This window comes from Manis javanica, chromosome 17, assembly GCF_040802235.1.
Source record: "Manis javanica isolate MJ-LG chromosome 17, MJ_LKY, whole genome shotgun sequence".
NCBI lineage: Eukaryota > Metazoa > Chordata > Mammalia > Pholidota > Manidae > Manis > Manis javanica.
In genome coordinates, this window is record NC_133172.1 from 7,201,937 (window position 1) to 7,215,265 (window position 13,329).

Here is a 13,329-nt window from a genome sequence, read left to right on the forward strand (position 1 = left end):
GGGAGGTATTTATAGCCACGGCCTAAGCTTGCCCTCATGCATGTAATCCAACCCAGGAGCACTGGAGCCTCTCACGCATCTCAGGGCAGCTCTTTATGCTTGGTCTGCCAAGTATCAGGCCGAAGGTCCTGCCAGTGGAACCAGCCATCTCTCCCGTAGACCGCCGAAGTCCACACACCGGTCCCCTGCTCGCTCCCTCCGATGTGGGAGTCTGGGTCGCCAGCCTCCTTCTGGACCTTTCCGCCTGTTGGGCATACTGCCCAATCCAAACACCTTTTGTCCCTCTTCTGTCATCCCTCCTCCCTCACATCCGGAGGTCCGGGGCCCCAGCGCCCTCCCCCCTCAGACGCCAGAGTCCGGGGCTCCAGTTTGAACTTTTCATTCCTCTGAATCCGACTCCTGCTGCTGCGTCAGGGAAAAAGTAAGCGACAGGTGGCACCTGCTTGCAGGGCCGGGACGCGACCACCTGCCCCTGCTGCTCACTCGGCGCCCCTCTCCCATCACCTGTTTCTGTCCGTCCGCCTGCCTCTACCCCCGCCCGATCCTGCAGCTCCAGCCAAAAACTCAAACGCGGAGTTTGAGTGAGCCAGAGAACCCCCACAGCCGCTCGGTTCCCTTCCCTCCCAGCCTGTGCTCCCGCCCCTTCTCAGGGTCCCAGGCGCGGCTCCGGTTTCCCCGCCCCACTCCACGGGCTCTCGGCACGCCCCAGAAAAGGGGGTCCGAGGCGGTCCCAGGCTGGTGGGCGGAGCCTGAGGCCTCCTGCCTAGACCGCGGGACTGTACCGGCTTCGGAGCACTGCTGCGTCAGCCCACCTGGTGAGAAGCCCCTGGGGTAGAGGGGGGAGACTCACCTTAACTTTTCTATCACATCTCTGGTCCTAGTCCCTTGCACACAGGCCGCGATGGCTGACACCCACCCACTCCCTTCTCAGATGCAGGTGGTAGAGACCCTTCCACTTCCCAGGGACCTATTAGGTCCCTTTCCCCTCCTGATCAGCGATGTTGGATTCCAGTCCCCTCACAGTATTGAGGTCCCGCCTTTCACCTCCGTCTCCTTCCTATACTTCTGGACCCAAGGGTCCAGGTCCCCAATACCCTCCTCCTTCTTAGGACCCAGGAGTCCCAGATCCCAGGTCCTCCCTCCCCTAGGCTAGCAGAGTGGGGGCCCTCAGACCCAGCAGTCTGAGTCCCCAGCCCCCTGCTCTCTCCCTCTTTTTTCTTTCAGCCCCCTGCTCTCTTAACACCCAGGATTCTGGGCCCCCAGCCCCCTCCTCCCCAGGATCCAGAAAGGTTGTATTTTAAGTCCCAGTGCAGGCAGAAAGTGTGCAAGTGGGTGGAAGTGGAGGTCTCCTATCCCTAAGTCCTCAGAACCTTTCCCTGGGGCTCTCACATGCAGGGGCTCTTCCTGATCTGCATTCTGACTGTACCTCCTGTGGGGGCCCTGCCCTTCCCCCAGTCCAGGTCCCCACCCCAGCCTTGGCAATGACCCTGGCAGCTTCCTCCCAGCGCTCCCAAATCATTCGCTCCAAGTTCCGATCTGGTGAGAGGCTTCTCTCTGTGCATGTAGGGAAGGGTCTTGGGAATACTTTAACTCTGGGAGTGTGCACAGCACAGTGAGGTGGGAGAGGGGTGGTGGGAACCCATGAGGCATGTGTTTTCTGTGCAAAAGGTTACTTGTGCATAACAGAAACCCAGCAAAGTCTGGAGTTGTGGTGGATCAATGAGTGTGCAAATGGCTTAGGACAATGTTCACGTGAACAATGGGGGGTGGCAGGCTAGGGGTGGGTGTGCAGAGGGTCAGGTACTGCAAAGGGACAGGGGTTTAAAGTGACACATGCGCAGAGCAGAGGAGCGCCCAGCATGGGGATTTAGGAGCGACCAGTGTGCGAGTATAGGTGAGGGGACATTGAGCTATCAAGCCTTGAAAGTGTCAAAAGGTTGTATTTTAGGTCCCAGTGCAGGCAGAAAGTGTGCAAGTGGGTGGAAGTGCAGGTCCACTCCTAAGTAGGCAAAAGGTACTTGAGTGTGCAAATGATTGTGCTTATGTTGTTGGGTGAGTGCAGAGACATCAGTAACCAGAGAGTGAGGCATTTGCAAAAGAGCAGAGGTGTGCAAAGAGAGTTCCTTGCCCCACATCTGGGGGCCAAATCCTGAATGTGTCAGTTAGTGAGTTGATGTGGCTGGGTGGGTGCCAAGACAGATTGAGCCAAGGATGAAGAGTGTTAAAGGGCCCAAGTGCCCGGAAGTGGCATATGTACAAAACTAGAGCCCAGAAAATGCATGTTTAAAGGTGGGTGTGCAAAGGAGGCGCCTGCAGAAAAGTATGCAGAAGGGAAGGGAGCCGGTGTATGCAAAGGGGGGTGTATGGATAAAAGGAGATGGGGTACACATGGGCCAGCCTGCCTACATGGTGATTGCGCTGAGGGTGGGGTGGGCACATGTTCAAAAAGGGGGCAGGTGGAGCTGGGGGCAGGGCTGCCTCCTGGCTGCACACTGGCTGGCTCCTAGTTCCAGAACAGCTCTGGCAGGGAGCGGGGAGCAGGCGAGAGGCCCGGGAAAGGGAGCAGGCTGCCCGCCCACCCGCCTGCATGGGGTGTGTTAGGGGGCTGGGCACGTGTGTCCCGCCAACAACTGCATCGCCCGCCAGGCCAGGCTCCTGGACACTCCCTTCCCGCCTTTCTCCTCCCTTCTCCCTCCTTTCTCCATAGTCCTGCAGCTTCGGATCCACAGACGGTATCAGGACCCAAGTAAGTGTGGGCCCTGAACGGGAGGGATGGTGGCTCCACTCCCCTGGGGAACCCTGGATTAGAACTGCCAGATAACCTGCAGTACCCGGCCTCAGGCCTTCTGCCCCCAGATATGCTGAAAACTCATCCTGTCCTTTCCTGAGGACCCAGGAGTCCAGGTCCTCCTCCACCCCACCCCTAAGAGCTCTGTTTCCTGCTGTTCGGCTTTTTCCACTCTAAGGAAATGCATGAATCCAGATCCTGTTTATAGAAGACAGGCATCCCAGACTCCACTCTCGGCACACATATGAATCTCAGGCTGCGGCTTTCAGCTTCTCTCTCTCCCCAAGAACCAGGAGTGCAAGCTCCACCCCATCCAGCAAAATCCCCCAAATATGTTATCCTCCACCCCTTGGTGACTGAGGACAAAGTACCTGCCTTTCTTGAAAATGTAAAAATCTGGATCCCTAGCATCTTACATCCAGAGGTCTGAGCACGCAGCTCCCCTGCTTGGGATTCCCTCCTGGGCCTGGTCTCCTGCACCCTGGGGAAGGGGGATGGTCTAGGGCCCACAGAGCCTTGTTCTTCCTTGCCTGGCTTACTGTCTACAGGCCTGTCAGGGTCCTTCAGTGCCTCTCCAGCCTCGGATCCAGATCCGTGGATCTCAGCCTCAGGCCCAGCTCTGGGCCCCCGAGCCCAGGCTCCAGCCTTGCCTTCGAGCCCCACCCCTTTCCTCATCAGTCCTGGGGTCTCGCTCCCTGAGCTGGAATACGGCCCTTGGAGATCCCTGAAGGTGAGTCTCCACCAGAGTGCAAGGAAGCTCCCCTGGAGAGTCTAGCCTTGGTCCTCCTTGTGGCTGCCCTTTCTGCTCCTCTCTGGTGGTACCAAGCTGATCCCATGCTTGGCATGAAGCTCCTGGGCAGGAAAGTGGGAATGCAGCTGAATCAGCAATGATATCACACCTGCTTTTTCAGGATTCTCCCAAGATCTCCCAACATTCGAAGGAGCCTAAGCCCAAGGGGAACTTGACATACCACCAGTACATGCCCCCAGAGCCTAGACAAGGGTCCAGGGCAGACCCCCAGGCTGAAGGGTCAGCCCTGGGTCTCCCCGGGCCGTCTCTATGGGAAGGGACACAGCAGCCACCTCATAGGTACGACTCTCATTTTTGTTCTCTGGTAAGTTCGGGCTCCCAGCATCTTCCTCCCTCAAACCCAGAGTCCAGGACTCGGGGAGTCCAACCCCCAGCGTCCTCCTCCCCCAAGACTAAAGAGTCCAGATCCCCAGCCCGTCGTCCTTCGGTTCCCAGGAGTCCTGGCTTCAGACCCAAGAGACGTAGACCCCACTTCCTCGCCGGTGCACAGGAACTAGCCTCCTGTGTTTGCTGCCTTGGAAACCCAGATCCCGCGCCCCTTTCCTGAATGTTCAGGAGCGCCTGTCTTTGAGGATCCCAAAATGCCTTTTCTTTCTCTCTGCCTCTTCTAACATGCTTCCCCCTTTCAACTACCGCCAGGATGAAACCCACACCTCCCGCTCCCTCCCCACTCGGAGTCCCCAGCCCATCGCCCCCTCCACACAAGTTGGAACTTCAGACCCTTAAACTGGAGGAGCTGACGGTGAGTGTGGAGTGAGTAACTTCCCAGGCTGGCTCTCTCCCTCGGTGGGGACCCAGAAGTCTAACCCCGCTGTCTCTGCCCCATCGTTGATCCAGAAGCCCGGGTCCCCAGCCCCTCCTCTCTCCGTTTCCAAATGTCCAGGTCTGGCTCTCGCCTCCTCCCGGGAGCCCGCCCAGCACCGCCTCTCCCCGCCCCTCACCCCCCACCCCAGGTCTCAGAGCTCCGGCAGCAGCTGCGCTTGCGGGGCCTCCCGGTGTCGGGGACCAAGTCGATGCTCCTGGAGCGCATGCGCGGCGGCGCCCCGACCCGCGAGCGGTCGAAACCGCGGCGCGAGGACAGTCCCCCGGACGCTCAGTGGCCGCGCCTCAGGCCCAAGGCTCTGGCAGCCGCCCGGAGGCAGGGCTCGGTGAGGGCGGGGCTACGTGCGTGTGGGCCAATGAGGAGAAGACAAAGCGGGACAGGCGGGAAGTCGAGAAAAGAAGAACCAATGAAGTTTGGGGGCGTGGTTAAGAGCAAAGTGGGAGGATTTTAAGAGAAGAGAAGCCAATGAAAGAACAGGGGGAGAGGTCGGTGAGCGAAGGGCCTGGACACGACCAAGGGGTGGAGCTACGATTTGCGAATGGGTGGGATTGCGCCCAGTGAGCGTGACGTATAGGAACTGCCCCTCTTCGCGGTTCCAGGTCAAGCAGAGGCCGGCATCTCACCCGCCGCCTCCTCCACGCGCCGCGGAAACCCTGGTGACTGCTCCGGCTCCCGCTCCGGCTCGGAGTCCAGCTCCAGCGGGGACCCCTTCCTCAGCACCAGCCGCGGCGGCCCTGACTCTGGAGGAGGAGCTTCAGGAAGCGATCCGCAGAGCACAGGTGAGAGGGGAGTTGGCCGAGGGCAGGTGAGACGGAGCCGGCTGGGGGTTTCCATCAGGATCGAGCCTGAGTCCCAGATTCACGGCGTTTCTGCCCCTCCGCAGTTGCTTCCGAACCGGGGCATCGATGACATCCTGGAGGATCCTGTGGAGCCTGATGGTAGGAGCCGAACTCCTAGATTTGGGGAAAAGTGGGGCAGAGGTTCTGGATTCCAGGATCCACAGGAGGAAGGGGTTTGGGTCTGAACTCCTGGTCTCTAGGGAGGAGTGGGCTGGGGTCCGGATCCCAGCCTTCCTAAGTTCACACTCCATTCCTTCCCCTGCAGACCCTCTGCCCCCCATCCCCTTGGACTTCCCTGGCTCCTTCGACGTGCTGTCCCCCTCCCCGGACTCTGAAGGTCTCTCATCTGTCTTCTCTTCCTCGCTTCCATCCCCAGCGAATTCCCCGTCCCCCTCTCCCAGAGGTCCCACAGATTCCTTGGACTGGCTGGAGGCTCTGAGTGGGGGTCCCCCGCTGGGGTGTGATCCCCCAGCTCCCAGCATCTTCTCTGCTGACCTATCTGACTCCAGTGGCACCCGGCTGTGGGATCTGCTGGAGGATCCATGGTGATGGATTCTGGGGTTTCCAGGGGCTGAGAACTGGTTGGGGTGGGGAGTTCCCAGAGATGGACCCCCTCGGGGAGGGGTTGGACAGCCGGCAGGGCCCAGAATCAAACAACCACTGGACACAGAATCAGAGACAACTCTCATCCCCACCAGGCCCCTGAACTGCTGCTGACGTGCCAAGCGCCTGACTTTTGCCTGCCTGACCTACATATGATCCCCTCCATGGTTGTGAGGTTGGGGTTGGGGTTGGGGAGGTTTCATTTGCTGCTGGCCAGGGCAAACAAGCTTGCTGCTTCCTTCAGAGACCTCATGGGTGTCTTTGGTCCCACCTTCTTCCCCCCATCCCACTGACTAGATGGCTGCCTGTTGCTGGAGGTCTGGAAGGTGTCTTATGCATTTAGGATGCAGGGAAGGAGTGGGAAGGAGTGGGGAGGGAGAATGGGGAGCCAGACCCTTGGCTTCTGGTTGGAGAGGAGAAAATCAAAAGTGTGTGTCTGAGGTCAAATTCTCTTGGAAGCAGAGCCAGAGGCAAGGTTCATGTACCTGTGATCTGTTGAAGAAATGCTCCTGGAGAAGCCAAAAGGGAGTGGATGGAACGAGACAGTGAAGGGGAAAATGACCAGCAAGAGTGGGACTTCAGGTGAAGTCCTGACTGCAGCCTGATCCCACGGGCAGCTCTGGAGGGTGAATTAAGTTGCCGAGGCTTGCTTACCTTGAGGCAAAAAAAAGCCGGCCTTTGAGGCCAAGAGAGATCCCTTTTTGGTTTATTATTGCTGAATAACAAACCACCCCCAAAACTTAGTCTTAAAATAATAAGTATCACACACACAAATAATAACAAGTATGATTGTTCGCAATTCCGTGGGTTGACCGGGCTCAGCGAGGCAGTTCTTGGACACCCTATGATGTGAAGTGGGGCTGCAGTCACCTGGGGGCCTAGGTGGGCTGGACTGTCCAAGGTGGGGCCCTCAGACGTGTCGGGTGCCTTGGCAGGGATCCCAACTGGGCTGTGGGACATCCGGATTTCTTTCCTTCTCTGGTAGCCTCCGTGCTCTCCTTCTCCATGTGGTCTCTCCAGGGGTGGGGGCTGGATCCTTACATGGTAGCTCGGGGCTCCCCAGAGGGAGCATTTCTAGGAGAGGAAGCAGAAGCTGCCAGTCATGCTTGGAAATGGCACCGTGGCTCTTCCACCACGCTGTTGGTTAATGCGGCAGGCTGGGGGAGTTGGGGCGGGGTATGCACACGTGTACGGCCTGAACCAGGGGCATGGTCGTGGGGGTCATATTTGGAGACTTGCCACTGTACCCCTCTAGTCACTCATGGTCACAAGAAGAGGGCCAGACATAAATTCCCAGGCACCTTGAGCTTAAGGGCAGTCTTGAGAAGATCACAAGGTAAGCCATTAGCAACCAAGTGTTTAAAAATATTATTCAGGTAGAGTGAGCCAACGGATCAGGAGATGATTGCCATTGGAAAGACAGTTTGTTAGTCTCACAGATTGCAAATAAAGGGGTTGTCCTAAGCCATGCAGGGCCACGTGGGGAAGCACCGGGCCCGGCAGTAGGCAGAGGGGGAGAGGAGAACTGTGGGCAAGAGTCTTCACTGTGTTTTCCTGGGAAGGAACACACCAGGCAGGGTAAGCAGGCTTACGATTGTCTAGCCGGGGTGGACGGGCTGTCCCTGGGTGGCCGGAACTGGGCCCTAGGATAATTAGGCAGAGGAAAAGTGGCCTGGAGTCTAAGAGCTCCGTAAGGGAAGTAGCTGGGTCTGGCTCTGGGTTGGCTGGTTTGTATATGAAAAGCATGCTCCTAGGTGTGTCCTTTATTATCATAAAGGAGTTGGCTAGGTCTGGGAGGGGCTGTCTCTCCAAAGTCAGCAAGGCTCCAGAAGTTTAAGCCCCAGAAATACAAAAAATGCAAAGGCAACAGGGGGCTAGGTGCACAGAATTGGTAAGGGTGAACCGGAGGTGACCTGGGCAGGCCACCAACAGTATCCACTATAGGTAGAAAAGAACAGCAGATCAGTAACATGCAACAGAACCTAGAGCCAGTGACTTCCTCTTGTTTTGCTGTCAGTTTCCTCATCTGTACCTACAGCCCAGTGTGGATGAGCGGGTCCACCGAGACTTTCCATGGACTGGACCTGGCATGTGAGACATACCAATAAATATTAATCGCTATTATTAGCTGCTGATTGTCCATTCTAGTGCCTCCTGTGTACAGTCTGGTGGCCATTAAAGATCCACAATAAAAAAGGCAAGTGAATGAATGCTCCTGACCAAGAAGCCACGGCCACCTTTGGTGTCTTCCAAGCCCATCAGCTAGGATTCGTCATCCTCACTTTCCAGAAGAGGACACAGGAGGTCAGTGAAGGGGAGTGAGCTGCCCAGTGTTGCAGACAGGCGGTGTTGCAGTGGGGCTTTAAGTCAGATTAATGAGCCCACACTCCATGCCTTCAGAGTTGAAAAATCAAAGAACCTTAACCTCTGCTCTGGTGAAGCTCAGCTGTTTGCAAAGAGAGAGTTCCGATGCAGGGTGATAAGTGTTTTCACAGCAGTGGTACAAGGGATTGCAGGTCACGACTCCTAGAAAGTACCAGAAGCCGTGGGGGAAAATACCAGGAGCACATGGACGGGGTGGCCAGAGGAACTACCTGGAAGACAGCCGCCTTGTCAAGGGAGGGCAACATGCAGAAGCCTGAAGGTGTGAAGGGCATGGCCTTGTGAGGTCAGGGTTGCCGGAGCCAAGATGGGTGTGAGGCGACCGCAGGATGCAGCTGGGGAGGTGGTGTCAGCTTGGGGCTTGTAGGCCCCTTCATGTCAAGCTGAGAACTGGTGAGAAAGGGATGCAGTCGGTCCTGGAAAGATCAGGAAGGAGTGTGGTGGGGCTTCCTCTGTCCACTTCCCTTCTGACACTTCTGTGCCTGGATCACTCTCTGTATCAATCTGTCCCCACCTCTGTCTGACTCTGTCCTTGTCACTCTCTGTCCCCATCTCTCCTACGTCCAGAGGGCAGCCTTGGACTGAGAGCCTGCCAGGGCCTATGGGCAACCCCAAAGTCAGTGCTAGGAGCGGCTGAAAAGTTCTCTGGAAGGTAGAGGGTTGAAAGACGGGCACAAGCTTGGGTGGAGGGTGCAGGTTTGAAGCCAGAGCTGCACACCACACCCCCAACCCTTCTCCAGACACTGCAGTCACTTCCTCCTGTCCTTGAGGAGAGGGCTGGGCTTCCCCAAAGGGGCACAGAAAACTGAGGGTGGGTCCAATGGGTGCATCGGAAGGATGGGGTCACATGGGGGCCCCCTGCACCATGCTGCTGCCCCTTGATCTCAATAGAAGCATGAAAAAGACCGAGAATATATTTGACAAATTACCAGTTTACCTTATGGACCTATTCCCCAGAAGGATACCTTCATACTCATTGGGTAGATGGGAGAATGAATTTTGCTCGCTTTTCTTTGTATCCTTCCCTCCCCCTCCTTCTCTTCCTTTCCTATCCCTCCCCCTATTTCTCTCTCTCTCTCCTTTCATTCCCTCCCCCCCCACACCAAGTCTACAGCTTCCTATTGCTGTCTCCAGTCTTCATTTGCCTTCACCTTATTTTTCCTACCTGCTCCCCCACTGGGGACCACCCCCCAGCTCCCGACTCCCCCAAGCACCCCAGGACCACCATCATGACATCATCATAACCGTCATCATTGGGCACAGCCCCAGGCAGGTCAGCAAAAGCATTTCCCTGGGGAGCAGGGGCCACTGTGGGTCAGTCTCATCTCTGGGACCAGAGGACCTGGGGGGCCTTATCTCTCCATCACTATCTGCATGGCCTGGGGCGAAACATTTAATGTATTTGTTCTTCAGTTTCTTCATCTCTGTAATGGGGACCAGAGCAATAGTATTCTCTTCATGGGGCTGGCTGAGGAATAAATGGGTTAGTTACTGTGAAATGCTTAGAACCGTGCCTGGCATGTGGGAAGTGCTCCTAAGGTGTCAGCAGGTGATACGCACCCTCGGGACTGATGTGACCCTGTACCCGCTCCCGCTGAAGGGCTGTGTCCTGCACTGTCAGCACATGAGGGCTCTGCTGCGCCTGGGGTGGTCCAGCGTTCTTGTTTTCAGTCTGTTGGGCTGTTTGCCTCGAGTCTTGTTTGTCCCTCATGGTACATGGTGGGACTTCCAGACCCCAGGGCCAGGCAGGGCGGGGGAAGGTGGCTGAGGTGGGAGGAGAAAAGGGAAATGGGAGTCGTGTGCCTTCACACCCTAAGGGACAGGCCTCTCTCCTCCCATCGGGCCAGAGTAACCATGCCCGGTGCCAAGCCTGCATTCAGACTGTGTGCCCAGCCCTTTCCTAGCTGGGGCCCCCAGACAAGCCCCTTCTCTCTCACCTCATAGAAGAGCTTGCTCCTAAGGAATTTCCCAAGAGAAATGAAAACATATGTCTACATGAAGACGTATGCAAACGCGGATAGCACCATCATTCATTATAGCCCTGAACTAGAAATAACCTACACGTCCATCAAAATGGCAAAACGGATAAATACCGCGGGCATCCGCCTGGTGGAATGATTGACACCCAAAAGAACACGGAGGAATCTCAGAATCATGATGCTATGTGAAAGAAACAGAGTGATTCTCCATGCAAAGTTCTAGAAAAGGCAGAACCAGGCGTCAGAAATCAGATCAGTGGTTGCCTGGGCCTGAGAGTTGGGTGGTTAACTGGAATAAAGAAGCTCTTCTATATTTTGAAGGTGACACTGATTACACAACTCTGCAGCTACCAAAATCACTGGGCGCTTGTGGGTGAATCTTTTTTTAACTAACAGCTTTGTTGTGATGTAATTCACATACCATACAGTTCACCCATTTAAACTGCAATTCAGTGCTTCTCTCATATTCACAGTTGTACATCGCAATCACTGGTAGAAGATTTTCATCGCCACCGGAAGAAACCCCACACCCATTAGTACCTGCTGCTCATTTTCCCCTAAACCTCTCTTCCTTCCCGTAGGCAACCACTAATCTACTTTCCGTCTCTATGGATTTGCCTATTCTGAACATTTCATATTAGCAGAGTCATATGTGGTCCATTGTGTGTGGCTTCTTTCAGTCAACGTAACATTCTCAAAGTTTACCCACGTGGTAATGTGTATTGGTACTTCACTCCTTTTTACGGCTGAATCCTGTGCCACTGTATGGACATACTACCCTTCGTTTATTCCTTCATCAGTTGATGGACATTTGGGTTGTCGCTATTATGAATAATATTGCTGGTGAATATTATAGTACATAAATTGAATTTCAATAAACTGGGATACAAAAGACCAGGTGAGCTAAACTATTTTGTATAGAGACCCACCCAGAGACAGTGAAAGAATAAAGAAGGTAGGAATATGCCAACCTAGGTAAGTCAACGTGAACGGTAGTGGAGAGAGAGAGGCTTTCTGGGTGTTTCTGGATCCTTTTGAATCCAGTCAAAGCTTAACAGTCATGGAGTGATCAAGCCCTGCATATTCCAAAGGACTGGCCCTTGGCTGGCTTCCGGACATAACTTCTAAGTCCTTGGAACGGCCTGCCTGATAAGAGCATCTTTGCTGATTGGGGCCTGGGGGCCACACTGGATAGTCTGTGCTACAAAGTGATGGCCCTGTGGTGTCAGCTTGACCTCTGGAGGGGCTGCAGGCTGAGTAGCTCAGGTCAGTCACCCATTCCTCAGAGACGGAGGCTCGTGTGGGTTTCTCCGGGTGGCGACAGTTCGCATGCGTTGTCACACATCATTGCAGGGAGAACTTGGTGCTGTGCATATGATTCCACAGGGGGAGGACAACTGGAAGTTTCCACCCGGTCATTCCTGGACTCTACCCTGTGCAGCTTTTACCTTTGTCGACTTTAACCTGTGTCTTTTCACTGTAATAAGCCACAACCATGAGCATCATGGCTGGGCTGAGTTCTGTGAGTTCTTCCAGTGAATCACTGAACCTGAGAGTGGTCCCCTGACACACCAGGTTTTAACCTGGATGGCGGATTATTCCCCACTATTCTTTAAGCTGTATGCATTTTATGAACGCTTCACACGTATGATGTTAGACTTCAAAAAATCATAATCCAAACTTCGTAACTAACAGAAGGTGGCACATAAAAGGGAACTATTTAAAATAAGCTTCTGGGTCTAGTTGACCTAACAGACTTGGTGTGGCTGATGAGGAAACATGCAAAAGAGAAACAGCTTCCGGGGCATAAAGGGAGGAAGTACTGAAAGCATTTGACCTGTTGAGTTTGGGAACTGGAGGGCAGCCTCACACTTAGTAGAGTGACTGCAGAGGTCAGGAAAAGTGATACAAAACCTAAAAGAGATCTCACTCAAAGAGAAAGACATGCAGTCGAAACAAGATGCTGTTTTTCTCCTAAGAAGTTGGAGAAAATTCTAAAGGGTGCTAATTCCCAGCTTTGGCGAGGCTGTGGGAGAAAGGGCATTTATACAGGGCTGGAAAGAATATACATTTTTCTACAGAATATACATTTTTCTACAAGTCATTGAGCAGTGTTGATTTTAATGCATACTGCATGAACCAGCAATTTCACTTGTAAGAATATATCCCAAAAATGAAATGTTAGTATGCATGCATGAAGATTTCCCACGCTGTAGCCAATAGTGGCAAATGAACAGGACATTCCCCTCAACATGATTTGCAGTGGTAAAAAACAGCAAACAAACCAAAAACCCTTCTGTTGAGTATGGATGTTGGTAGTTGATCACTAAATGGAATCTTTTGCAAGTTCCAAAGAGATTGGGAAGATGTCGACTACATAGCAGGCTAAAAAAGAAAAGCAGTTTGCCAAACTTTGTATGATTTCGTATTTGCAAAAAAGAAACCCCAAAACCCAAAAAGTCACCTTCTCACATTGGTTAATTTTCAAGTTTTTACGGTTTAAATTTATTTTATTTTTGTTTTTAAGAGCACTCAGTTTTTTTCTAGGTGGCTCAGCATTGTTGGTTTAGAATGCATCTCTTCATCATTAATTTGTAACGCCACCCAACAAACATTAAATTCCCAAATGGCTTGCTGTACATTTCTGACCTTTCTGGGCTGTTTCAATCTGTTTTCCCTGAGCTGTGATCACACTATTTTGTTTATTGAGGGTTAACATTCTTTTTAACATCTGGTGGAGCTTGCCTCGCTCAGCACTATATGTTTGGAATTTTTATAGTTATTTTATTGTTTGACTTCTTTTTTTTTTTTGGTCTGAAAAGAAGTCTCTGGCCCCACAATAAAAATGTGAGGGTCATCTATAGACAGTGTATGAAACCATGAAATCATCCATGGAGAGCAACGGGCCATGAGAGAACCCGACCGAGCATCAATAATTGGATGAACAGCCCTCGACCATGGACATAATTTAATTAAATGATAGTGAATACACAGGGCAACAGCCAGTGTTCGACGCAAGTTTGGTTAACTGGAGAAACTCCACAAAGTCACCAGAAACAACCTTCCACCCTCTCCACTTTTCTCAGGCACTGTATGAGTTTCCT

General features: G+C 53.6%; 1 protein-coding gene across 7 annotated transcripts; it reads left to right on the forward strand.

Moving 5' to 3' along the window:
• The first annotated feature begins 26 nt into the window (after positions 1-26).
• On the forward strand, positions 27-7,988 carry MAMSTR (MEF2 activating motif and SAP domain containing transcriptional regulator). Of its 7 annotated transcripts, XR_012126734.1 has the most exons (12): positions 27-815; positions 1,456-1,539; positions 2,708-2,746; positions 3,337-3,518; positions 3,700-3,878; positions 4,239-4,341; positions 4,553-4,747; positions 5,022-5,201; positions 5,306-5,360; positions 5,527-5,806; positions 5,960-6,039; positions 6,327-7,988. XR_012126734.1 is itself a non-coding variant. In XM_037005997.2 (11 exons), exons 2-11 carry the CDS (start codon positions 1,482-1,484, stop codon positions 5,976-5,978), a joined length of 1,290 nt encoding a protein of 429 aa, XP_036861892.2. In that variant the 5' UTR covers positions 27-815; positions 1,456-1,481; the 3' UTR covers positions 5,979-7,988. The 7 variants fall into 7 exon arrangements, 6 of the variants coding, with proteins under 6 accessions (XP_036861892.2, XP_036861894.2, XP_073082233.1 ...); XM_037005997.2 differs by having other exon boundaries at positions 5,960-7,988; XM_037005999.2 differs by having other exon boundaries at positions 5,638-5,806; positions 5,960-7,988.
• Positions 7,989-13,329: the final 5,341 nt, after the last annotated feature.